Genomic DNA, 22,102 nt, shown 5'->3' with positions numbered 1-22,102 from the left:
TCGGAGACTGAGAGGAGGTAGGGAGTGACAGCAGATGACGTGGGACTCCAGGAGGGGTGCTGCTGAAGCTTCAGGGACACGTCCAGAAGTGGCCCTGGTTATACAGGTGAGCGCTTGTGAGGTATCGGGAACTGTCGCCTGACGCGAGCCAGGCCTTGAAAAAGGGCCTGCAAGCCTCGAGCAGACAGACAGAGCACCGAGGGTTCCTTCCCATGGGAGATGTGGCCTAAAGAATGCATTATAGTTACCGAAGCTTGCTCTCCTTGGCACTGCCCTGATAAGGAAAAATCAAGTGTTTGGTCTCCAAGCAGGAGAAAAGATTACTGAGCCCCTGAAACTTAGCTTAATAATCGTATGGCGTCAGTATGTCTCACAGACCCTAACCCAAGGCTGGGCTATGTGTTCCTCTTACTGTTATCTATAGCTCTCTGATGCGGATTGATAAGCTTTGCATGTATGCTGTATACCCCTGCACATACCATTCTCAATAAAAGCCATTTCAGAGAAGGGCTCGGGGCATTCTCCACTAGAGGGAATCGCCACCCCTTCCCTTTCAGGCAAAAGTGTCTGGAAAGACTCGATATTTCCTCTGTGGCGAATCAGGGGACCTTGCGGGACGGGGTCCCCCACAAGCCCTGACCGGCCTCCGGGCACCATGGAGAGACCCCCGTCTGTCGGGAGAGCCAGCCCTCTGCTCGGGCAGCCCCTGTGTCCTGCTTCTTTCTAAAGGCTTGATCCCTGCCACCTTGCCTGGCCTCAAAGAGCCTGTGGGTGACACGCCCCTTCCGATGGCAGGTAAAGGGAACTGTCACTTAGGACACTCAGCATGAGCTCTCCTCTCATCCCTCACTGCCCTCTCCTCCCGGCGCCTCCTCAGCCCTGGCTTCTCGCTGGGCGCCCAGAGGTTGCCTGGACTCCAGGACCAGCTGGAGCTCCTCACCCCTGGCACACCCATCACCAGGTGAATTTCCCAGACACCCAGCTCCCGGCAGTTAGCGAACCATTAGGAGGACCTGCTCAGCAGACAGGGCGGTTCGCTCGCCTCCCCAGGGACGCCCACACGGGCTAAAACACACAGACGCACGGGACAGGACACAGGACAAGGGATCCAGTCCTCTGGGCACTGCTGAGTGTCTTGTTCGCAGCGACGAGTGCCCACGCGTCCCCGACACCCTCCATGGAACCCCTGTTTCGGTGGTGCCATCTCTCCTACGCCCTCGGGGTCCATTGGGCAGGAGCGGGGGAGGGGGGGCATGGGGCGCCCATGGACCCTCCTGCTCGCCGCGGGTGCGTGAGCCCCCGATGCGGCTCCGCGCTGCAGAGGGAAAAGCACGGCCGGCCCGCAGGAGGCTCTGCACTGCTCCCCTGGGGCCGGGCCTGTTGGCCGCGCGACGGGGCCGGGGCAGAGGTGGGCACGAGGCCCTGCTGAGGCGGGTGGCCAGTTATGCTGAAGGCCGCAGGGGGGCGCCCTGCTGGCACCGTTTAGGGGCTAATCCAACCCACGGAGAACCCACCATGAGGTTCACCAAGCAGTGGCAGTTTTGACGGCATAAATAGTCGTTGGAAAGCAGGAAATAGGCCGTATGTGGGGAAGGAGACACTTTATTGTTTCTGGGGGTCTCTGGAGGCCTGGGGCTGGGCGGGGCTCACTGGCGTCCCCCAGAACTGGCGGCCGCTTTGTGGCTCTGATTGTGGTAGTCCGTGGCGATGTCCCCCACCACCGACAGAAACTCGGAAAACTGAATCTTCTTATCCCCATTCTTGTCTTTGTCCTCAAAGATATGGGACAAGTAATCTTTGCCCTTGTTGTCCTGTGGGAAAGACACAAAACAAGGCAATTTAGTCCCAAAAGTATTGTGGGCAGAATAGGAGGAGGAGGAGCAGGAGGAGGAAGAGGCGGGGACAGGGAGAGAAGCCCCTGGGGGCCGTGCAGGTGTAGCCGCTGTGGATGAGGGGGCGGGGAGGGGGCGGTGGGAGTGGGGAGGCCGCCGCTGTTCCCTGCGGTTCCCTGAGGGAGGTTCCTTGGCCTAATGTCTCGGGGAATGAGAGACCTGGTGGTGGGGAGTCCGCTCGCTCTGCGCAGAGCTGCGCCGATGAATGAGCCAGGGGGGTGGGTGGTCTCCAGACCCAGACCCACTCCCCCCACCCACCTCAAGAACCTGGCCTGCCCTAAGTCCTACGCAGCAACTTAAAATTGGCCCTGCCCGGGTCCTCTTCATTCCCAAGCCTCCTCTCCCGTCACCTCTGTGGCTTCCCGAACCTTGCCCGCTCAGTTCCCTCTCCTTGCTCGCCTAGTCTCGGTGTTCCCTAGTAACCCCCGTTTTGTAACCAGTTCAGTGCATTCTAATGGTCAGATTAAACCAGGTCTGCACATGAGCTTCCTTACTGTAAAGGGGGGTGTCAAATTTTATCAGCGCTGGAATTTCCATTCCTTGCCCTGAATCTCAGGGAACCTAACAGAAGCCTCCAGAGGCGGGGCCTCAGCACCTGGGCTTCAGTCCCCTGGGCAGCGGAGAGTGACAAGGGGGCGGGGCTCCCTCGATCAGTCTCCTGTTTGACCACCTAATGACTGCCCTTGATATCCATACATCTTTACTCTTTGCCATTTGTATACTCTCTTACATCCTGATATTAGGCCCAGATGTAAAGTCCTGTTAAGCTCTCTTGCAGATGAGAATATTGAGGATCAAAGAATGGCAGTGACTCGCCCAAGGGCTCCCAGCAAAGTGCCCTCAGCCACGCCAGGGCCCGAGCAACCCGGAGAAGCCACCCCGACTCACAGAGGCCTCGAGGAAGTTGGGGAAGTTCTCCTTCAGCATCGTCAGCAGGCCCGGCTTGTCGATCGTGTCATCGGGCTTGACGTATTTGTGGAAGAGGTCGATCATGCCCATCACGGACTTCTCAGCTGCAGTGTGGCTCATCTTGGTTTTCAAAGGAGCTGCCGGAGAGAAGGACAGTGACCTTTGTTACCCTTGCCCCTATGTGAGGGTCTCTAAGTTAGGACAATGGGGTGGACTGAGCGTCCAGTGAAGTGAGGCTCAGCTGGAGCAGAAGGAAGTGTGTCACCCTGGGAGGTAGGAGGAGGGCGGGACCAAGGCTGAGACCTGAGCCCACGCAGGTCAGGGTCCAGAGGAGAAGGAGGAGAACACGGAAGCCCACTGGGGACAGAACCACAAGACTCAGAAGCAGAGAGGGCAGGGTCAACCAACCAAAAAGGTCCCAAGCCAAACGCAGCATTTCGACGACCGCGCTCATCAAAGAACATCAAATCCATCGTTTCCAACATCAGCGTCAGGGTTGAAGTCACGGGGACAAAATAGCATCCTTGCTAATCCGGCCTGACCTCCACCCGCCGGGCTGCTCTTGGAGCGAAGCCCTCAGGGGCCCTTCTTAAACACAGAGCAAGCTCTGCATGAAATGGGCTGCAGGAGCCTCCCGGAGATCAGTGTGCGCAGGACGGGGAGCGTGGGCAGGCACAGCCCCCTGTCCTGACTTCTGGCAGAGGCTTTCCTGGACCGTGTCCACCCGTGAAAAAGAGGGACCGGGGACCGTGGTTGGCATCAGATTTTAAATAAACAAAAATACCTGCCCCAGGTTTAGGCTATTGAGGGGAATGTGGCGAGATAGGATCCTTCGGATTGTCTGTAATTGACAATTATCGGACCGTCGTACTTCCCTGCTCTCTGGGATTCCAAGGCTAGGCCGCACGTAAATGAAGAGGTTTGACTTCCCAAAGCTGGTATCTCCACCAACAGTCTGGATCCCAAGCAGAGAAATGGGACAGTGCAGCCCTCACACCGCAGGCTTTCCAGAGCACCCAGGAAGTGTGCGTGGCTCACTCCTGTGGGCACCTTATGCAAACTACCATCACCTCCTGATCTGGGAGAAGATCCTTGCTGGTCTGTCACTAGGGGCAACCACCTAAGGCCCCTGTCAACTTGTGCAAGGCCGGAGCTGAGCCCCGTGCCAGGAGGTCACTGGTCATTCGCTCAGCTGGGGAGGAGGCCGGGAACCTCTGGTTGATCAGTCCCCGATCCTTGTAGGGGCAGGTCTTCTCACCAGGGCAAGGTGGGTGGGCGTCCCAGGCCTGGGCTTAGGAGAGCCTTCAAGGCTTTGGCAGGAACACCCACTCTCCTCCGAGGTTGGGGTGCCCAGTGGGTCCTCACCAACCCAGGGCCTGAGAGTCAGGTGAGTCCAGAGCGAGAAGAAGTCAAGGAGGAGAGGCAGGGAGCATCATTCCTGTATCTTCCACCGGGGATGATTCCCCAAGCGCTGTCCCAGAGGAGCCAAGAGAGCAACGGGGAGCGCCCGGTCCAGTCATCTTGTTGTAGATGAGGACGCCGGGACCTCAGTGGGATGAAGCCTCACAGCCCCGTTGGAGGCAGCGCTGGGACTGCACCCAGGCTCCGAATCCTCTCCCATCGCTGCTTTCCCTGCTCCTGCACCCAGCAGAACACGCTGGGCCCCGAGCACCCCTCCCGGCCAAGAGTCAGCTGCAGACTTACCAGAGCTGAAGAGGTGTCACTGAGGAGAAGGATGAGTGCGCTGTGCATCTGGGCAAAGACCGATCCCTTTATAAGGCTCAGCCTGGCTCCTCCCTGGGGCTGGGAGCCTGGGGCCATGTTTGCTGCCTGCTTCCTGGACCATTGCTCCACTCAGGTGGGTGGGACACACCTAGGAGTGAGTGTTCCTCGTTTCCTGGTAAAGTTCCTGGCAACTCCCAAGGGACAGAGCCTTCTTCTGTCCCTAACTTGATCTGGGGGTGGGGGGAAGTGAGGTGTGTCATACCAGCACAGGTAATTTGGTGGAGAGAACTGGGTTTCTGGACGTAAAGAGGATGGGACTCTGAAAGGCAGCTCGGTCCGAGTCTGCTCCTCAGCCCGTCCATCCGCATGTTTGTTCTGACAGCTGACAGAGCTCTCTCCACTGGGTAACGAGCCCTTCCCTGTGCCAGGCATCGCCATACCTGCCGTACTGACATTCCTCCGAAACCTTCATGACCTCATGAGATGGCTGCTGTTACCCTCGTGTCGAGGAGGGGAAACTGAGGGCTTAAGAGGTAAGCAAACTTCCCGCATGTACGAGGCTAGCAGAGAGCGAGGTCAAGACATGATCCCGGGGTAGCCTGATTCAAGGCCTCACTCCTAGTTACCCACTACGAACCATCTGGGATCGCTGCCGGGCCTGTGGGCTCAAAGTCCTGGGGAGGGACGCAAGGTCACCGCACTCCTCTCTTCACATCCGGTCCTCACTGGGGCCCTTGGAGGGAAACAGGTGTCACGACCCACAGTGACAGACCAGGGAACGCAGAGAGAACAGTGGCTCAGCACAGCACCTGCTGGTGAGGGAAGACACGAGGTCAGAGCTCTGAGTCCTGCCGTTAGCCCCACACTCTTGACCTTCGCTTTGCAGCTCCAGGGCCTGCCTGGGCCCAGCAAGGAAGCCAGTGCCTGGCTAGATTCAGTGCTGCTGACCACCATGGAACGAGCCTTCGGGCAGTGCATCAGGTAAAGTTGGCTCCCCGCCCATGATGCTGACCCCCTATAAGGTCCCCAATGATGTCCCGCCTTCCTCCGTGCCCTGAGGTCTGCTGTGTCCCAACCTGCTGTGGAAAGTCTGGTCCAGGTGCGGGGAAACAGGAGCGTGGAGATCAGAACGAGGCCTGGGACCTCCGGGGCCTGCCCTGCTGACCCACCGAGGAGTTCATGTTCCTGCTCCCTGCGCCTTTAGACCGGCGTCCCCGAAGTGACGGGACTGGTCAGGCGTGGGGCCCCCTGGGACCAGGCCCACCGCTGAGCCCGGTCGGGCTTCTGTGCTGCAGCCTGGCCTTGCTGTCCCCAGTTGTGTCCACATTTTCACCAGCGCAGACCTCTCTGGTCCACTGATTTTATTAATCTCACCCCCACTGCAAGCCTCCTGGGAAGGGTACACAGGAAACCAGGGGTGGGGCCGGGGGTAGGGGCGGTGCCTTGGGGCCGGGACTGAGGCTTCCTTCCCACTTGAGCCCTGGTGTAGCTTTTGAGTTTTGAACAATGTCAAAATACTGAAAATTAGTTTTTAATGTTTACATTTAAGTTTTCCTTTGTTCCATCTCGGCTTCAGTTTCAGTCTGAGCTATGTATAATCCTCAGCTTCTGGAATCTAAACATCATAGATTTCTCGTAAGATCCCTCTCCACTTATTTTCTTTAATCTCTATTTCCGTTCACCACCTCCCACACACAGACACAGAGACACACACACACACACACACACAAAAGGAATGTATTTTTTCTTTTTACTTTATGCATTTTCACACATGTAAATGATTATTTTGGGCCCTGACAGGTGTGGCTCAGCGGGTTGCTTTGCGTCGTCCCGCAAAGCAAAAGTTCGCCAGTTTGATTCCTGGTCAGGGCACGTGCTTAGGTTTTAGGTGCAGTCCCTAGTTGGGGAGTGTGCAAGTGGGAACTGATCAATGTTTCTCTCTCACATCGATGTTTCTCTCTTACTTCTCCTTCCTCCCTTCCCCCTTATAAAAATAATCAATCAATCAGTTAATTAGAAGTAATTATTTTGGCCCACGTTCTATCTATGTTCCCCATTAGATGCAGATCAACCTTACAGAAAACTACAAAGAACCACAATGTACAGTCCAATGAATTACCCCTAAGACTTGTGACCACCACCCGGGCCAATAAACAAAACGTGGTCAGTGCCCGTTCAGTTGCTGCGCCCTTTATCTCTTCCTCATAAGCCACTGTCTGAACTTTATTTTCTTTCTATTTTACCACCTAAGCGTATACCCTGAACTCTGCAGTAGTGCCGACTTTCAAATTTTACTCGAAGGGAAACATAGTCCATATAGTCTTCTGTGTCTGCTTTCTTTTGCTCACTGTGAAGTGCACAAGCTATCTTTCATTTTGTACTGTGTTCATCGTTGCATAGTATTCCTTTGTAAGGATGTGGCATAATTTCCTGTAAACCTGTTTCAGACACCACATGCTCTTCATCTTCTTGTCTTCCACTGGTTTCCAGCTCAGGTGATGAGGGATTTTGACCTCTGACCTCTTGTTCCCCGGGGGATCAGCCACCCCGTCCGGTGAGATGTGTGGAAAGGGCCCCCCGGGCAGGCCCTGCTTGTGCAAGTCCTGGGTGTTTTTGGAATGAGAAGGAGATGAGCCTCAGGACACCACGCCCAGGTCCCAGGGACCAAATTCACAGCAGCCCTGTTTGCTGTCAAAGGCGTCAGTGTGTGCAACCCTGTGGCCAACAGCCCAGTCACACCCTAGCATCCCCCTTGCCACGCAGCATCGCCAAAAAGGCTACAGAAATCTTCCAGTCCTGGAGCCAAAACTCCTTTGGCACCTCAAGCTACATATCCAGATCAATCACTTGGACCATCTCTCACGCATTTTCTGTCTGTCCTGAGCCACTCTCTCATTGAGCCCTCTGACTCTGGTCATCGGCTGTCTTGGCTGTTTTGAGCTGAGACCTGGACATTTGTTCAATGTACAAAATTTAAGGAGAACCCAGTGAGCACCACCCACTGCGCTTTATGGTGAGGCTATAGCAGGAAATCGTTATGAAGTATTTAGCTCCCTCAATGCTCACACTTTATAAGTGAAGAAAAAAAAAGAACAAAATAGAATCTGTAGATGCTGAAAATGTACAATGACGCAGGGTATGACCCAAGAAGAGAGGGGTACCTTTCTCGGGAGGAGAGAGGGACAGAGATACAGCGTTAGAGGTGGCATTTGAATGAATGTTAACACCGAGTGTTCAAGCAAGCAAAGCAGGGAAAGAGATTCCAGACCATGACGTGTGTGAGCAAAACTACGGTGCAGGACCGCCATCGTGTCAGGTGGACAGAAACGAGTTTGATAAGAGAAGTTTAGCTTTGGCTGGTGTGGCTCAGCGGGTTGCGCGCTGGCCTGCAGACCCAAAGGTCAAGGGTAGGATTCCGGGTCAGGGCACACGAATGGGTTGTGGACCAGATTCCCAATTGGGGGCGTGCAAGAGGTGATTGATCAATGTTTCTCTCCCTCCCTTTCCCCCTCCCTTCCCCTCTCTGTAAAAAATAAATAAAATATTTTTAAAAATTCCTTAATGAGAAAAGAGCAGTTTAGAGCCAGGAGCGCTGGAAGGGAAGTTGAGGCAGGCACCAGCTATGTCCAACCCAGTCCCCAATCCCTCTCCGAATAACAGAGCCCACTTTCGCTAGGGAGTTGGAGTGCCCAGTGCCAGCACGTGTGTCATGCCCGGCCAGCCACTCTGAGAGTCCTGTCCCTGCTTTCCCTGTGTCCCTTGCAGCCAAGAGCGACCATGTGTCCCACCAGTTCTGCCCAATGAAACCGAGTAATGCTGGGCCAGGATTCTGGGACCCTGCTTTTCTGACAGAAGGGGACAGGGAGCGTTGGCCCTGCCGCGCCTCAGACCATGCCTGGCATCCTGGTACTGGACACAGGCAGTCATCAAAAGACACCCCCCCCCCCTTAATTGCTGTCAAGGCCCACCTGCCGCATGAACCTCCTCTAACTCCTTGCCGTAAAAAACAGCCCTCATCTCATTTGCTTCGTGGAACTTGTTTGTTTTGGGTTTCTTGTCCCACCAGCCAGAGGGCTCCTTATTCAGCCTCAGTATGGGACTGCCATTTCTCTCTTTAGCTGCAGAGCTGAGCAGGGGTTCAAGCGCAAGGGGCGTTGCCGGGGCAAAGGCTTTATTAAAAGAGGATATGCCATAAGCAGGAAAGAACGGCCAGCCTCACTGCTTCAGGGCAGGAAGAAAGGACTCCCTGCAGAGCACAGTCAACTGATTTGAGCCAAGAGGGTGCAGGGAGGCAGGTGATATGAGAAAGCCATGTGGTCCAGTGCCTCAGACAAGGTATTCCCAGCAGTTCAAGGTATCTGGGCGAGAGATATGGCTGCTCCTGTGAACTCAGGATTCTTTAGTACCTCTTGAAATTACAAAACGTCTCTGAAAAGCAGTCGTGACTTTAGTTTGAAGAAAGAATTTATTTAAGAGGACCTCCATCCCAATAACATTAACTAACAAGCAACAAAAATAATAACAAAACACAGTTGTTGATTACTCTTGAGTAATAGACCACAAGTACAAATACAAGACTCAAGCACTGATTCAGTTTGACTCAAAAACCTGTATTAAACCATAACTGTATTTATTATCCACCTACCCCCCAGTCTAAACAGTAACTTTGGACTCCCTTTCTAATCCTTGGAATTCCTTGAAAATCAAAATACAAGTTAGTTTTCACTCTTGGTGACAATTTTGAGCTCTGGGCTATGGCTGAATTCAGTGTTCTGGCTCCCCACAGCTGAGCAGTGAACTTGACCCAAAATCCTCTGGAATTTAATTTAACTGAACCCTGAATTCCCCAGCCTTAGCGAGTGTGACAGACTGCCCGTTTCCTCTGGCCCCTATAGGAATACTTAGAAACAAAGATGCAAAAGCTATACATATGCCTGTCTCTGGTTTAAAGGAGATCAGGTGTGGTGAGTCCTAAAGCAGCCTAAGCACAAGGTGTGGAGCGAATGGAACTGGAAATGCTGGCCTTTGTGCTGCCTGTCACCTAATAAGCAGAGACAGGGATTGAATCTTTATGGACGCTTTATTTAGACGGCCAGCGATCTGAAAGATGGTGGGTTTGTACCTTTATAGACCGTCTTACATTTCCTTTCAAGACATCCTTTTTTTATAAGGGGGCAAAAGTGTAGGTAAGGGGTCTGAGACTCAAGGGAAAAAAGTGTAGATAGTAAGGGAATTGGGACTCAAGAAAGAGGTTAACCAGATAAAAGCTGCAGTCCAGCAATTTCTCTAACATTCTTTCATCTGCTGCCCGGTCATTTCTTTATCTGTGTCCTGGGCAGCAGACTGTCTCTTCTTGGAAAACAATGGCTCCGATATGACCTTGATTGCTTACGGTGTCTCCTGGAGCACAAAGGTCCATCGCTTGGTCTCCTGGAGTCGGGGCAGGGGTTGGGGGCATACCTGCAGTTCCTCAAACAATATCGTTTCACCTGCATTAACTTCTAGGCTTATTAACTATTACCTTAAACTAAAATTTTCCAACTCTTGAGTCCCCCATCAAGAGCACGACCCGTGGAGGGGAGGTCAGCACTGAAGCCAGAAGGACGAGTAGTTTCAAAATCCGGTAGTTCTGCCAATGGCTTGTCTAAATGTTTCAGCCTCCTATCAGTGGTTCTGCTCATAGTTGAAAGAGGATTGTAGATCTGTACTGGAGCTGGAGAATTAAAGAGCATGCAGTGCCTCCTGAAGACAGCCCTGGTGCTGTCCACAAGGATTCCCAAGGGACCAAAAGCGGGAGTTTGAGCTCTGGTTACTCAACCAGACACCCTTCCCCACATGGAACTTCTTCCTCCCCGTGGAAGACCAGCATTTGCCTTAATACAGTAAACCACCTATGAGTCACCTGGAGAGCAAAACCGCTGAATGCCTCCCCCAGTTCTTGTCTAACCAGCCCTAGTTTCCTGGATCCCACCCAAGTTTCAATATCAGCATGTATAAGTAAGCATTTTAATGAGTCTGCGGATGGTCCTTTCTGACCCTGCATTAGCCGGGTTCATTGCCCTGACTTATAAACAAATGAATAAGCACCTACTCTGTGACAGGAAAGCTGCTAGGTGCTGGGCTCCAGAGGCCCACACAGTCTCCACCCTGTAGACTCTTACAGTCCGCAAGAGATGTGGTGATAAACATGTTGTAACTGCTAAAAATAAAATTAAGAATAAGATACAGTAGAAATATAAAAGAGAAAGTGTCACATCCTTGGGGTCACCCCCAAGCACAGTCGCCACAGAAAAGATGATGTAACTCAGGATTGAAACAAGATGATCCTAGACAGATCAAGCTAGGAAAGATATTTCAGGCAGTGGAAACAGATCAAGCATATGTAAAGGAAACAGGAAACAGCTTGGAGTGTTGGGGGCATTTGTGAGAGCTTGGGTATATCCCCAAAGCTTAGTTGACAGGAAGAGTTCAGACAGAAATGGAGTCAAGTAACAGAGGCCAGCCTCGGGCTCCGGTACAGTTACCCATCAGGAATCAGCAGAGGGTAGAGGAGGCAAAGGCGGGGACTGATTCCAAACTGGACGTTGTAAGACAGATGTGAGCAAAGGAAAGATAAAAATGGAGTTGAGTTCTGGTTGTAGACCATGCAAAGTAGAATGCTGAGAGGATGAGATGGCATTTGCAAAGGCTGCTAGAAAGACTGAGAAAGAAGAGGCTTAGATAACCAAGGTCCTCGTTCATTTGCAGAAGAGATAAAATAAAAGGAGAAGAAGAAGGAACAGGAAGGGTAAGCAATGGTGGTCAGAAAATAGGACAGGAGAGAGGAAAAGCCCTGAACTGTGGCAAAGTTCAGAATGGAAGGGGATCCCAGCTGGAGAGAAGTAGATGAGTAGGAAGTAGTTAGTTAATTAAGGAATGTCATCTTACCCCCACACATCATGTGATGGGATGAGGAGGGGGACTGTGGGTCATATTGGAGGGTAGGTGTGCCCACTTGTGGGCAGCTAATAACATATCATGACCAAGTGAAGTGTGTTTCAGGAATTCAATGTTGGTTTAATATTTAAAAAATCAATCTTGCCCTGGCCAGTGGCTCAGTCATTTGGAGCACCGTCCTGTACACCGAAAGGCTGTGAGTTCAATTCCTGGTCAGAGGACATACCTGAACTGTGCGTTCTGTCTCCAGTTGGGGCGTGTAGGGGAGGCAACCGATGGATGCTTTCCCCTCACATTGATGTTCCTCTCCCCGCCCCCTTTCCTCTTTCTGTCTCCTCTAAAAGTCAACAAACATATCCTTGGGTCAGAATTTTTAAAAAATCAATTTTGAGGACACTATATTAAGTGAAATAGGCCAGTAACAAAACACAGAACTGCATGATTCTACTTATATCAGGTATCTAAAGTAGTCAAACTCAAAAAAGCAGAAAGTAGAATGGTCGTTACCAGGGACTGTGGGAAGAGGGAAATGGGGACTTTGCAGTTCAATGGGTACAGTTTCAGTTACACAAGAAAAAAAAGTTCTAGAGATTGGATGTACAACAAGCACATATAGCTAACAAAGCTGTACCATACACTTGAAAATTTGTTAAGAGGGTAGATTTCGTGCCATATATTTTTTACCTCAATAAAAAATTAAACTACGTACTTTAAAAAGAAAATAAATTAAAAGATGAACAAGTAAAAACAAAATCAGTGTAATTCACCAAAGGAAGACAATGAAGTTTTTTTAAGAAAAGCAGATGAGCATCTCAGTAGATGCAGAAAATGCATTTGAAAAAGTCAACATCCAATCATTTTAACAAAAAAAATGAGCAAGCTACAAGTGGAAGGAAACTTCTCTAATCTGGTGCAACGTATCTACAAAAAGTCTACTACAAATAAATCTTATGATTAAAGGATGCTTGCTGTCAGCATTCCCATTCAATTTTATGCAGGAGTGGTGGAGAGCTGCAAATGAAAAAAAAAAAAAGTATATGAATTAAAAAGAAAAAATAAAACTGGCATATTCTGATGATCTAATTGTTTACACAGAAAATCTAGAGCAAACTATAGATAGACGATCAGAATTAACACATAAATTTAGAAAGGTCACTAAATACAAGGTCAATAATCAGAAATTATATTTTTGTATGTAAGCAACAAAGTAAAATGTGATTTTAAAATATCACCATTTAGCCACAGCTAGGTGGCTTAGTTAGTTGCAGCATCTTCCCATACATCAAAATGTTGCAAGTTTTATATATATATATATAATATTGTATATAATATATAAGTTATAGATAATATTGTATATAAGTTATATATAATATTATATATACCTATATCTGTAATTATATAAATACAATATATTATATATTTATAATTATATAGATATAATCGGTATAATATACATTTATAATTATATATAAATAAATAATTTTATATTTTAAATATAATTTTCATATATCATTCTAAAACAGCATACACATAGGAATGAATCAAATGAAATATGTACAAGACCTCTATGCTGAAACCAATACATTTTATTAAGAGAACTTAGAGAAGATTAAACTAAATGGAGAAATATACCATGTTTGTGAATTATGTTGTCAACATGTCATTCTCCTCAAACTGATATATACATTGAATAAAATGACAGCCAAAATTTTAACAGATTTTATTTGTTGAAATTGGCAAATTTATTCCAAAATTTAAATTAACATATAAAAGACCTAGAATAGTCACAATAACCCTGAAGAAAAAGAAGAAAGCTGAAGAATTTACACTACCAGATATATTTTATATTATTATAAAACTACAATAATTTTGATAGGATAGTACTGGTACAAGAATAGGTAAATAAACCAAAGAAACAGAATAGACAATATACAACACTGCAGTATAGTGAGAAAGAGGTGGTCTTTTCAACAAATGGTGCTGGTGCATGTAGAAAAAATGAATCTTGATCTCTATTTCACATCAGACATCAAAATTCATTCAAACTGAATTAAAAGTCTAAATGTGAAAAGTAATAAAATGAAGCTGTTAGAAGAACACATAGGAGATCTTCATGAACTTAGAAATGTCTTTAAAAGAATCAAATGCATTGACAATAAAGGAATTAATTAGATTACATCAGAATTACAAACTTCTATTCATCAAAATCATCATTAAGGAAACAAAAACTCAAGCCACAAGGTGAGAGAATATATTTGTTTTATATATATAAATAAATTAATATGTGATTAATTTATCATAAATTAATATAATATATAAATTAATATTAATACAAAGCAAATTTATACACAAATATATATTTATATATTATACATTATAAATTTATATACACATATATTATATATTATTATATTTTATATATATTTATATATAAAGCAAGTATATATATTTCCTTCATATATATATATTTCTTTTATATATGAGGTCTGTCAAGAAAATATCTAGCTATATAATATGAAAAATAGAAACATTCACTGAAGAACATACAAGATACAAGAAACATTGTATGTAGGATAATGACACCTCAGTCCCCTTTAAACTAGGTACCTTGGGACCTCACACAGTTCTCCCAATTGCCATCAGCTGCCCCATATTATTTTCCTGATTCTCATCGATTGTCTGAAATCCGTTCCCTTTCAGAGGAGATTTTAGTTTTGGGAAAAGTCAGAAGTCACAGTGTGCCAAATCTGGGCTGTAGTGGGGCTGAGTCACCTGGGTGATTTGATGTTTCACAAAAATACTCTGCATGGGATGTGATGCGTGAGCAGGTGCGTTTTAATGATGAAACTGCCAATCACCAGTTACCCATAGTTGCAGCCTTCTGAATCATCTGATTGGTTTCCACAGAGGAATGTTCAAGCTTAACACAAAATTTGATGCAGATTCATTGCTCTACTTGTTCAGTCATTTTGAATGTGACAGCCACACAGTACACATGCTCACTCAATGGCATCTACTGCCCACACTTACTAGTACAGTGAAGTCATCATTGTTCATGCATTTGCATCTCAATCTATTCCCCTTGGCTGCGAGGTTACACTCTCCTTGGCTGCTGCTTGGCTATATCAATGTCATGCAAACCATTCTCATTATATTGACAATGGCTGGACTTTTTCTGGACAGACGCTATACACACGCACATGTATATATACGCACATACATACACACAAATATATAAAAGGTAACATATGTAAAATGTATGAAGAATCCCTACAATTCATAAGGAAAAGACAGACACCTATGAGAAATAAAAGAGCAAAAGACTTAAACACTTAACAAATGAGGGTATTCACATGATAAATAAATACAATTTATTTATTTATCAATTTAGTTAGTCATCATAGAAATACAAATTCAAAACACAGTAAGACCCCAGTACTCAATTATTAGAATGGCTAGAATTAAAAAGAGAGATAATAAAGGTTGTGGAATAACTAACTTTCATACACTGCTAGTTAGGGTGTAATATTGATACAATTAATATCTTCCAACACTGGCAATATACAGTTTGGCAATATACAGGGTCTGGCACAAATAATGCCCCTTTTTTATTACAAAATCTTTTATTACAAAAATCATAGCATGTAATTCTGTAACACAACAATATCACACTCAAGCACACCATATGACATTTTAGGTGAAATGTTCAAATTAAAACTATAAATTATTACATCCATATTATTACCCTACCAACCACTCTTCAAGCAGGTGTTACTTCTGCTTGACCCTGCAAACTAATGCTGAACATGCCCATAGCCTGTGACCCAGGATTCCACTCCTCATGTGTACCCAACATGCGCATATACAGGTACCAAAAACGATGTACAAGAATGTTCAGAGCAGTGTTATTTATAATATCACAAAACTGGAGGTAATTCTAAAACTGGAAATAGATGGCCATTCAACAAGTGGATGAATATATTGTGGTATATTCATACAATTGACAGGGTGACTCAAGAGTTAAGGATTTTAGCTTTATTATAGATGATAGGCTTAACTGATTAATGCTTGTGGAAAGCTGTTATTCCAGGAAGTGGAATGTATTACCATGTGACTCCAAGAGGTCAGTAAGCAATTCAACGTTTGTGTCCCAGGTGTCTGCAAGCAATTGAGATGGTATCTGAGCCACTGTATTCCAGGGAGGGATGCAGATAAAGAACTGTTGATCACTAGATAAAGAAATACTAGGAAAATCGCTGCCAGACTGCAACTCTTATCTCATTAACTTTTATCCAAACCCCTTACCTACCTTTGTCTTCTCTGTATAAAGAGATTGGACTGAGATGCAATGTTAAGATGGTTTTTAGGGTACATAATCTACCATCTTCTCTGATCGCCAGCATCTGAATAAAGTGCCCATAAAGATTCAATCCTTGTCTCTACTTATTGGTTCCGGTAGTGACAGGCAGCATGAACATCATCTTTTCTGGATTCACAATCAAATACTACATGACAATTTTAAAATGAACCAATTACAACTACACTCAAAAACTGAAATAATCTCACAAACAATATTTTAAAAAGAAAGCAGACCTAAAAAGTGCATAACATGACTTCATTTATATGAAGTTAGAAACAAACAAAAGCAATTGATGGTGTTATACTTAGTATAAGGGGTTTCCCTTGTGAAGGAGAAAGAGGGTAGTGACTCAGATGGGGCCTGAGGAGGATCTGGGGTCCCGATAATGTTCTGTTTCTTGACCTGAGCACTGCTTACACAGGTGTTCATTTTATGAAATGTATTAAGTTGTATACACGTATGATTGTGAATTTTTTAAGTTGACTTCCAATTTTTAATGTTTTTTAATTAAAAAAATATTTTATTGATTATACTATTCCAGTTGTCCCATTTTTTTTCTCCCCTTTATTCCCTTCCACCCTACGCTGCCCCAACCCCCAGGATCCCTCCTTCTTAGTTTATGTCCATGGGTTGTACATAAAAGTTCTTTGGCTTCTCCATTTCCTATGCTATTCTTAACTTCCCCTTGCCTACTTAATATTTATGCTGCTTATTCCCTGTACCTATTTCCCCATTCTTCCCCCTCCAACTCTCCTCTGTTTTACTCTTCATTGTTTTTGACCTTACTCTTTTTCTTAGGTAAGTCCCTTCAATATTTCATATAATAAGGGCTTGTTGATGATGCACTCCTTTAACTTGACCTTATCTGGGAAGCACTTCATCTGCCCTTCCATTATAAATGATTGCTTTGCTGGATATAGTATTCTTGTATGTAGGTCCTTGCTTTTCATGACTTTGAAAATTTCTTGCCAGAACCATCTTAGCTGCAAGGTTTCTTTTGAGAAATCAGCTGGTAGTCTTATGGGAACTCCTTTGTAGATAACAGTCTCCTTTTCTCTTGCTGCTTTTAAAATTCTCTCCTTATCTTTAATCTTGGGTAACTTAATTTTGATGTGTCATGGTGTGTTTCCTTGGGTCCAGCTTCTTCGAGACTCTCTGAGGTTCCTGGATCTCCTGGAAGTCTATTTCCTTGCCAGATTGGGGAAGTTCTCCTTCATTATTTTTTCAAATAAACTTTCAATTTCTTGCTCTTCCTCTTCTAGGGCACCCCTAGGATTTGGATGTTGGAATGTTTAAAGTTGTCCCAGAGGTTTCTAAGCCTCTCCTCATTTTTCTGAATTCTTGTTTCTTCATTCTGTTCCAGTTGAATGTTTATCACTTCCTTATGCTCCAAATCATTGATGTGAGTCCGGGTTTCCTTCCCTTTACTGTTGGTTCCCTATGTATTTTTCTTTATTTCACTTTGCATAGCCTTTGCTTTTTCCTCCACTTTGTGGCCATATTCAACCAATTTAGGGAGCATCCAGATTACCAGTGTTTTGAACTGTGCATCTGATAGGTTGGCTATCTGTTCATTGTTTAGTTCTATATTTGGAGCTTTGATCTGTTCTTTCATTTGGGCCATATTTCCTTGTTTCAGCATGCCTGTTATGTTGGGATGGGCAGAGTCTTAGGTATTCGCAAGGCCAGGCAACTTAGGGTGCCGAGTTGTGACACTGTCTGTGGAGGAGGGGTCCAAAAGGGAACAATACTGCTTGCTTGGCTCTTGGCTGGCTTTCAATCACTTTCCTTACTACCCACAAGCAAATTGGGCCCTTCTTGCGCTGATTCCCAGGTGGGTGGGTTTGTGTAAATCTAGGATCCCGTGGTCTCTCCGACAGACTCTCTTGTGAGGCTGGGAGTTTCTCCCACCACTGCAACCCCTACAGGTTTTTACCTGGAGAGGTTTTGAGACTTTCTTTTCCTGCACTGGAACCCTGGATTGTGCATTCTGTCTTGCTTCCCAGCTGTTCCTCCAGTTTATCCGCATGCAAATGTGGGACCACCCCGTCTGCTAGCTGCTGCCTTGCTCACCTGGTCCTCCAGTTGCAGGCTTGCCATGCACCCACGCAGCCCTGGTTGCCCATCTCTTCCCTCCTACTGGTCTGGATGAATGCTTCTTCTTTAACTCCTTTGTTGTCAGACCTTCCATACAGTTCAATTTTCTGCAGTTCTGGTCATTTTTTGTTTTTAAATTTGTTGTTGTCCTGAGAATCAAGATGGTGGAGGAGTGAGTGGAAGTCACACTGACCTCCTCCCAGAATCAACCTGGAACTACAACTAAATTGTGGAGAAATCACCTGGAACAAACAACTGAACAATAGTGAGAGAGGAGTCTTATAACCTTGGACAGACAGAAGAATCAGCTTTAGCACAACCTAACTGGTAAGGAGTGTGGTAGAGACTCAAGAAGCGGGTGGAGTGCCCACGGGCAGAAGCACCAGAAGGATATTGAAAGAGCCAGTTGGATCCCCCTGAGAAGAGTAGGGTCTAAACCAAAAGTGGGGATCTCCAGCCTACAGCACCAGAGCCCAAAAAGTACACAGAAAACAGCCAGCTGCTAAAAGTGGTAGGGTTGCTCTCTGTCAGAGATAGGCAGCTGCAGATGCAAAGAGCCATTTAAAGTGCCAGCACATAAATTTTTATTTGCAAGTACTTACCCTGGTCTCCAGAAAGGCAGGTGCAGAGTGGGCTAGAGATGCCTGAGGAGAGATTGGGAAAGGAGGCTTTAGGGAAAGAAGTGAGAGAGTGACTGGCGGGACCCAGGTGCTGACTCCTCCCCCATACAGCAGCAGCCATCTTGCTCAGGCAGAGACCACTGCCCTGAGCAGCAGCAACATGAGAGGACCCAATAATTCCGTCCCCAGGAGGGACTGCACCCCACCCTGAGCTGTCAAAGCTGGCTTGCTAAGTGCACAGTGACTTGATTAACAGTTGAAGGAGACAGCCACAGACAGTAGATTCCTGGAAGTCTCGCACAGACTGCCTAAGGTCAGATAGGGTCAACATCTGACATCATCAGAGGCAGATCCAGAAAGAAAAAACAGCAGTGTCCTACCATAGTAGTTCACACCACAAAGTCAGAAAATCATGACAGAACAATTTAAGGAGCAGAAACAAAAAGAAGAGTCTCACAAATAATGGGAAGACAAAGGAACACCCCCCCCACCCCGCAGCTGAAGGGAAAGGAGGAATCCCCAGAAAGAGATCTAAATTAAATGGAGACAAGTAAACTATCAGATATTGAGTTCGAAACAATGGTTCTGAGGAAGCTTGATGAGCTCATTGAGCTCAGAGAAAATTGCAAAAAACTACAGGGAAATTATGAGGAACTTACTGCAAACTATATCAGCATGAAAAAGAACATAGAAACTATCAATAAGAGAAAGAGGAAATGCAGAATACAAGTTCTGAATTGAAGAACACAGGAGAAGGAATCAAAAGCAGGCTAGATGAAGCAGAGGATCAAATCAGTGAGCTGGATGAAAAGGGAGAAAAAAAGCTCCCAGAAAGAGCAAGAAAATGAAAAAAAGACTAAAAAATGATGAAGAGGCATTTATGGAAATGTAGGACAACTTGAAACTTAATAATAACCATATAATAGGGATACCAGAAACAGAATAAGAGGAACAAGGCATGGAGAGCTTGTTGGGAAAAGTAATGATGGAAAACTTCCCTAATTGGAGGAGAGAAAAAGTCACACAAGTCCAGGAAACACAGAGGGTCCCATTCAAGAGGAACCCAATAAGGCCCGCTCCAAGACTCCTCATAATTAAAATGGCAAATATCAAAGACAAACAGAGAATCCTAAAGCAAACAAGGGAGAAACAGGTAAGAACATACAAGGGAGCCCCGATACGGCTAGCAGCTGACTTCTCAACAGAAGCACTACAAGCCAGAAGGGAATGGCAAGAAATATTCCAAAGTCATGAAAAGCAAAGGCCTCCAACCAAGACTGCTCTACCCAGCAAGGCTCTCAATTAAAATGGAAGACAAAATAAGGAGTTTCCCAGACAAAAGAAGGCTAAAAGAATACACCTCCACCAAATCAGCACTGCAAGATATGCTAAAGGGACTGCTTTAAGGAGATGAAAAAAAAGAGTCTATGAACACCCAGTTCCTTTCACAGTCACCAATACTTGAAATACTAATATTTTTAATACTTATTAATCTGATTGTGACAATGATGTGTTATTTTACCTGTTCCTTTATTATTTGTTGAAACTTGTTTTTGTATATTTCTTGCCTATTTCTATTATTTTTAAAAAGCTTTAAATGACTTTTTGGTATTCTTTATCCATTTATCTATTAAAGGTTTGTAGAATTTTCTCCCTAAAAAAAAACAAAACAAAACAAACCATTAACCCTACTTTAGATATGTGGCAAGTACTTTCTCATCCTATTACTTGTCCTTTAACTTTTTTTATATGTATATTACTATATAGTCTTAAATATTTAATATAGTCATATTATCAATTTTACTTTATGTCTTCTGGGTTTGAATATTTTACTTCAGGGTAAGAAAAATATTAGTTTGTATCATCTCCTAAAACTCCTTAGATTTTACATATTGATTTTTAACTTACCTGAATATTTCTTGTATAATGTGTAAAATAAGGCTCTATATTTGTTTTATTTCATGTAATAGCGATCCACGCACCTTATTTGTTGAATAAGACTTATTTCCCCCTGATTTGGAATATCAAGTTAATCATATATTACATTGTTAGACAGATATATATGTTTGTTTCTAGAATGTTCATTTTATTTCATTGATTTACTCGATTATTTCTGTGCTGGTGTCATGCTGTTTTAATTGCTGAGACTTTGGATTTAAATTTTTGGAGAAAATTTAAATGGTTTAATTTTTTTAATATTTTATAATGGATTTTGACATTAAAAAAATAAAATCAACAGCATTTTTTTTAAAAAACGAAAGAAGGAAGTAACTCCTACCTTTTGTGACAACATGGATGGAACTGGGGAATTTTATGCTAAATGAAATAAGCCAGTTGGTGAAAGACAAATACCATATGACCTCACCTGTAAGTGGAATCTATTCAACAAAATAAACTAATGAACAAAATAAACTACAGGCATAGAAACATGGAGAAGACTGAAAGTGACCAGAGGGAATGGGTTAGGGTTAGGGTTAGAGGACAATGGTGGAAAGAAGAGGAAAGGACTAGACAAAAAACATGTATGAATGACCCATGGACATGGATAACGAAGTGGGAATTGACTGTGGGAGAGGAAGATGGGGTGGGATGGGTGGAGGAGGACAAAAAGGGGGAAACTGAGACAACTGTAATAGAATAAACATGATTTAAAAATAAAAATAAAGAAATATATTGCCAAATAGTGCGATACTAAGAGGAAAAATGGGGAGGAGGAGGGGGAGGAAGAGGAGGGGGAGGAGGGAGAGGAGGGGGAGGGGGGGAGGAGGAGGAGGAAGAGAAGAAGAAGGGGGAGAAGGGGAAGAAGGAGAAGGAGGAGGAAGAGAAGGAAGAGAAGAAGGAGGAGGAAGAGGAGAAGGAAGAGAAGAAGAAGAAGGAGAAGGAGAAGGAGAAGAAGAAGAAGAAGAAGAAGAAAAGGAGAAGAAGGAGGAGGAAGAGGAGAAGGAAGAGAAGGAGGAGGAGGAGGAGAGAAGGAGAAGAAAGAGAAGGAGGAGGAGGAGGAAGAGGAGAAGGAAGAGAAGAAGGAGGAGGAGGAGGCGGGGAGGGGAGGGGAGGAGGAGAGGGAGGAGGGAGGAATAGGCTATAACTAGGAAATATCTCCAAGCTCCTTGTTCTCAGGGGAAGAAGAAGGGACTCCTGATGAGTGGTATAAAGAAGGAGCCATGAGAGAGTGGAGAAAGGCTGGGTGAAAGGAAGAAGTGTAACACTAGATGGAGAATGAAAGTTCAGGACCAGAAACAGCATAACTCCCTGTATCCATTTCCTATTGCTTCTGTAACAAATTGGAACAATCTTGCTTGCTTAAAAAAAAACCCCACAAATATGTAACAGTCCTGAAGGCTAGAATGTAACTGAGCACAGGTATGGATGCCTGCCACTACAAAATGCAATAGTCAAGAGGCAAGTGCTGATGTAAAGGAAAGTGCTTGATTCAGATGCCAGCCACCTGGAAGATGGGAACTCATGTTACAAAGCCCATTTCCTGCAAAGACTGGGGAGTCGCATCTCAAAGCCCATCTTCACATCTCAGTGAAGGCAGAGGTTTTGATATGAAATGAGAAGGG

At 45.4% G+C, this 22,102-nt stretch overlaps 1 protein-coding gene across 1 annotated transcript; it reads right to left on the bottom strand.

Annotated features, from left to right (window-relative positions):
• Window positions 1-1,646: 1,646 nt before the first annotated feature.
• On the bottom strand, window positions 1,647-2,953 carry LOC129062182 (protein S100-A7-like). The gene is made up of 2 exons (XM_054562967.1): window positions 2,781-2,953; window positions 1,647-1,811 (listed from the first exon to the last, which is right to left on the bottom strand). The coding sequence occupies exons 1-2, from the start codon at window positions 2,919-2,921 to the stop codon at window positions 1,647-1,649; spliced, it is 306 nt and encodes a 101-aa protein (XP_054418942.1). The 5' UTR covers window positions 2,922-2,953.
• Between the last annotated feature and the right edge of the window lie 19,149 nt (window positions 2,954-22,102).

Source organism: Pteronotus mesoamericanus, unplaced genomic scaffold (assembly GCF_021234165.1).
Source record: "Pteronotus mesoamericanus isolate MK-2021 breed Mesoamerican mustached bat unplaced genomic scaffold, CSHL_Meso_final scaffold_705, whole genome shotgun sequence".
In the NCBI taxonomy this organism is placed as follows: Eukaryota; Metazoa; Chordata; class Mammalia; order Chiroptera; family Mormoopidae; genus Pteronotus; species Pteronotus mesoamericanus.
The sequence above is the reverse complement of the archived record's forward strand: the minus strand, read 5'-3'. Positions and strand labels throughout refer to the sequence as shown.

Excerpts from the sequence above, each read along its gene's own strand:
- LOC129062182 (XM_054562967.1), bottom strand. The coding sequence starts at position 2,921 with ATGAGCCACACTGCAGCTGAGAAGTCCGTGATGGGCATGATCGACCTC. Across the intron at positions 1,812-2,780 it reads CCAACTTCCTCGAGGCCTCT|GACAACAAGGGCAAAGATTA; the intron begins GTGAGTCGGGGT and ends TCTTTCCCACAG.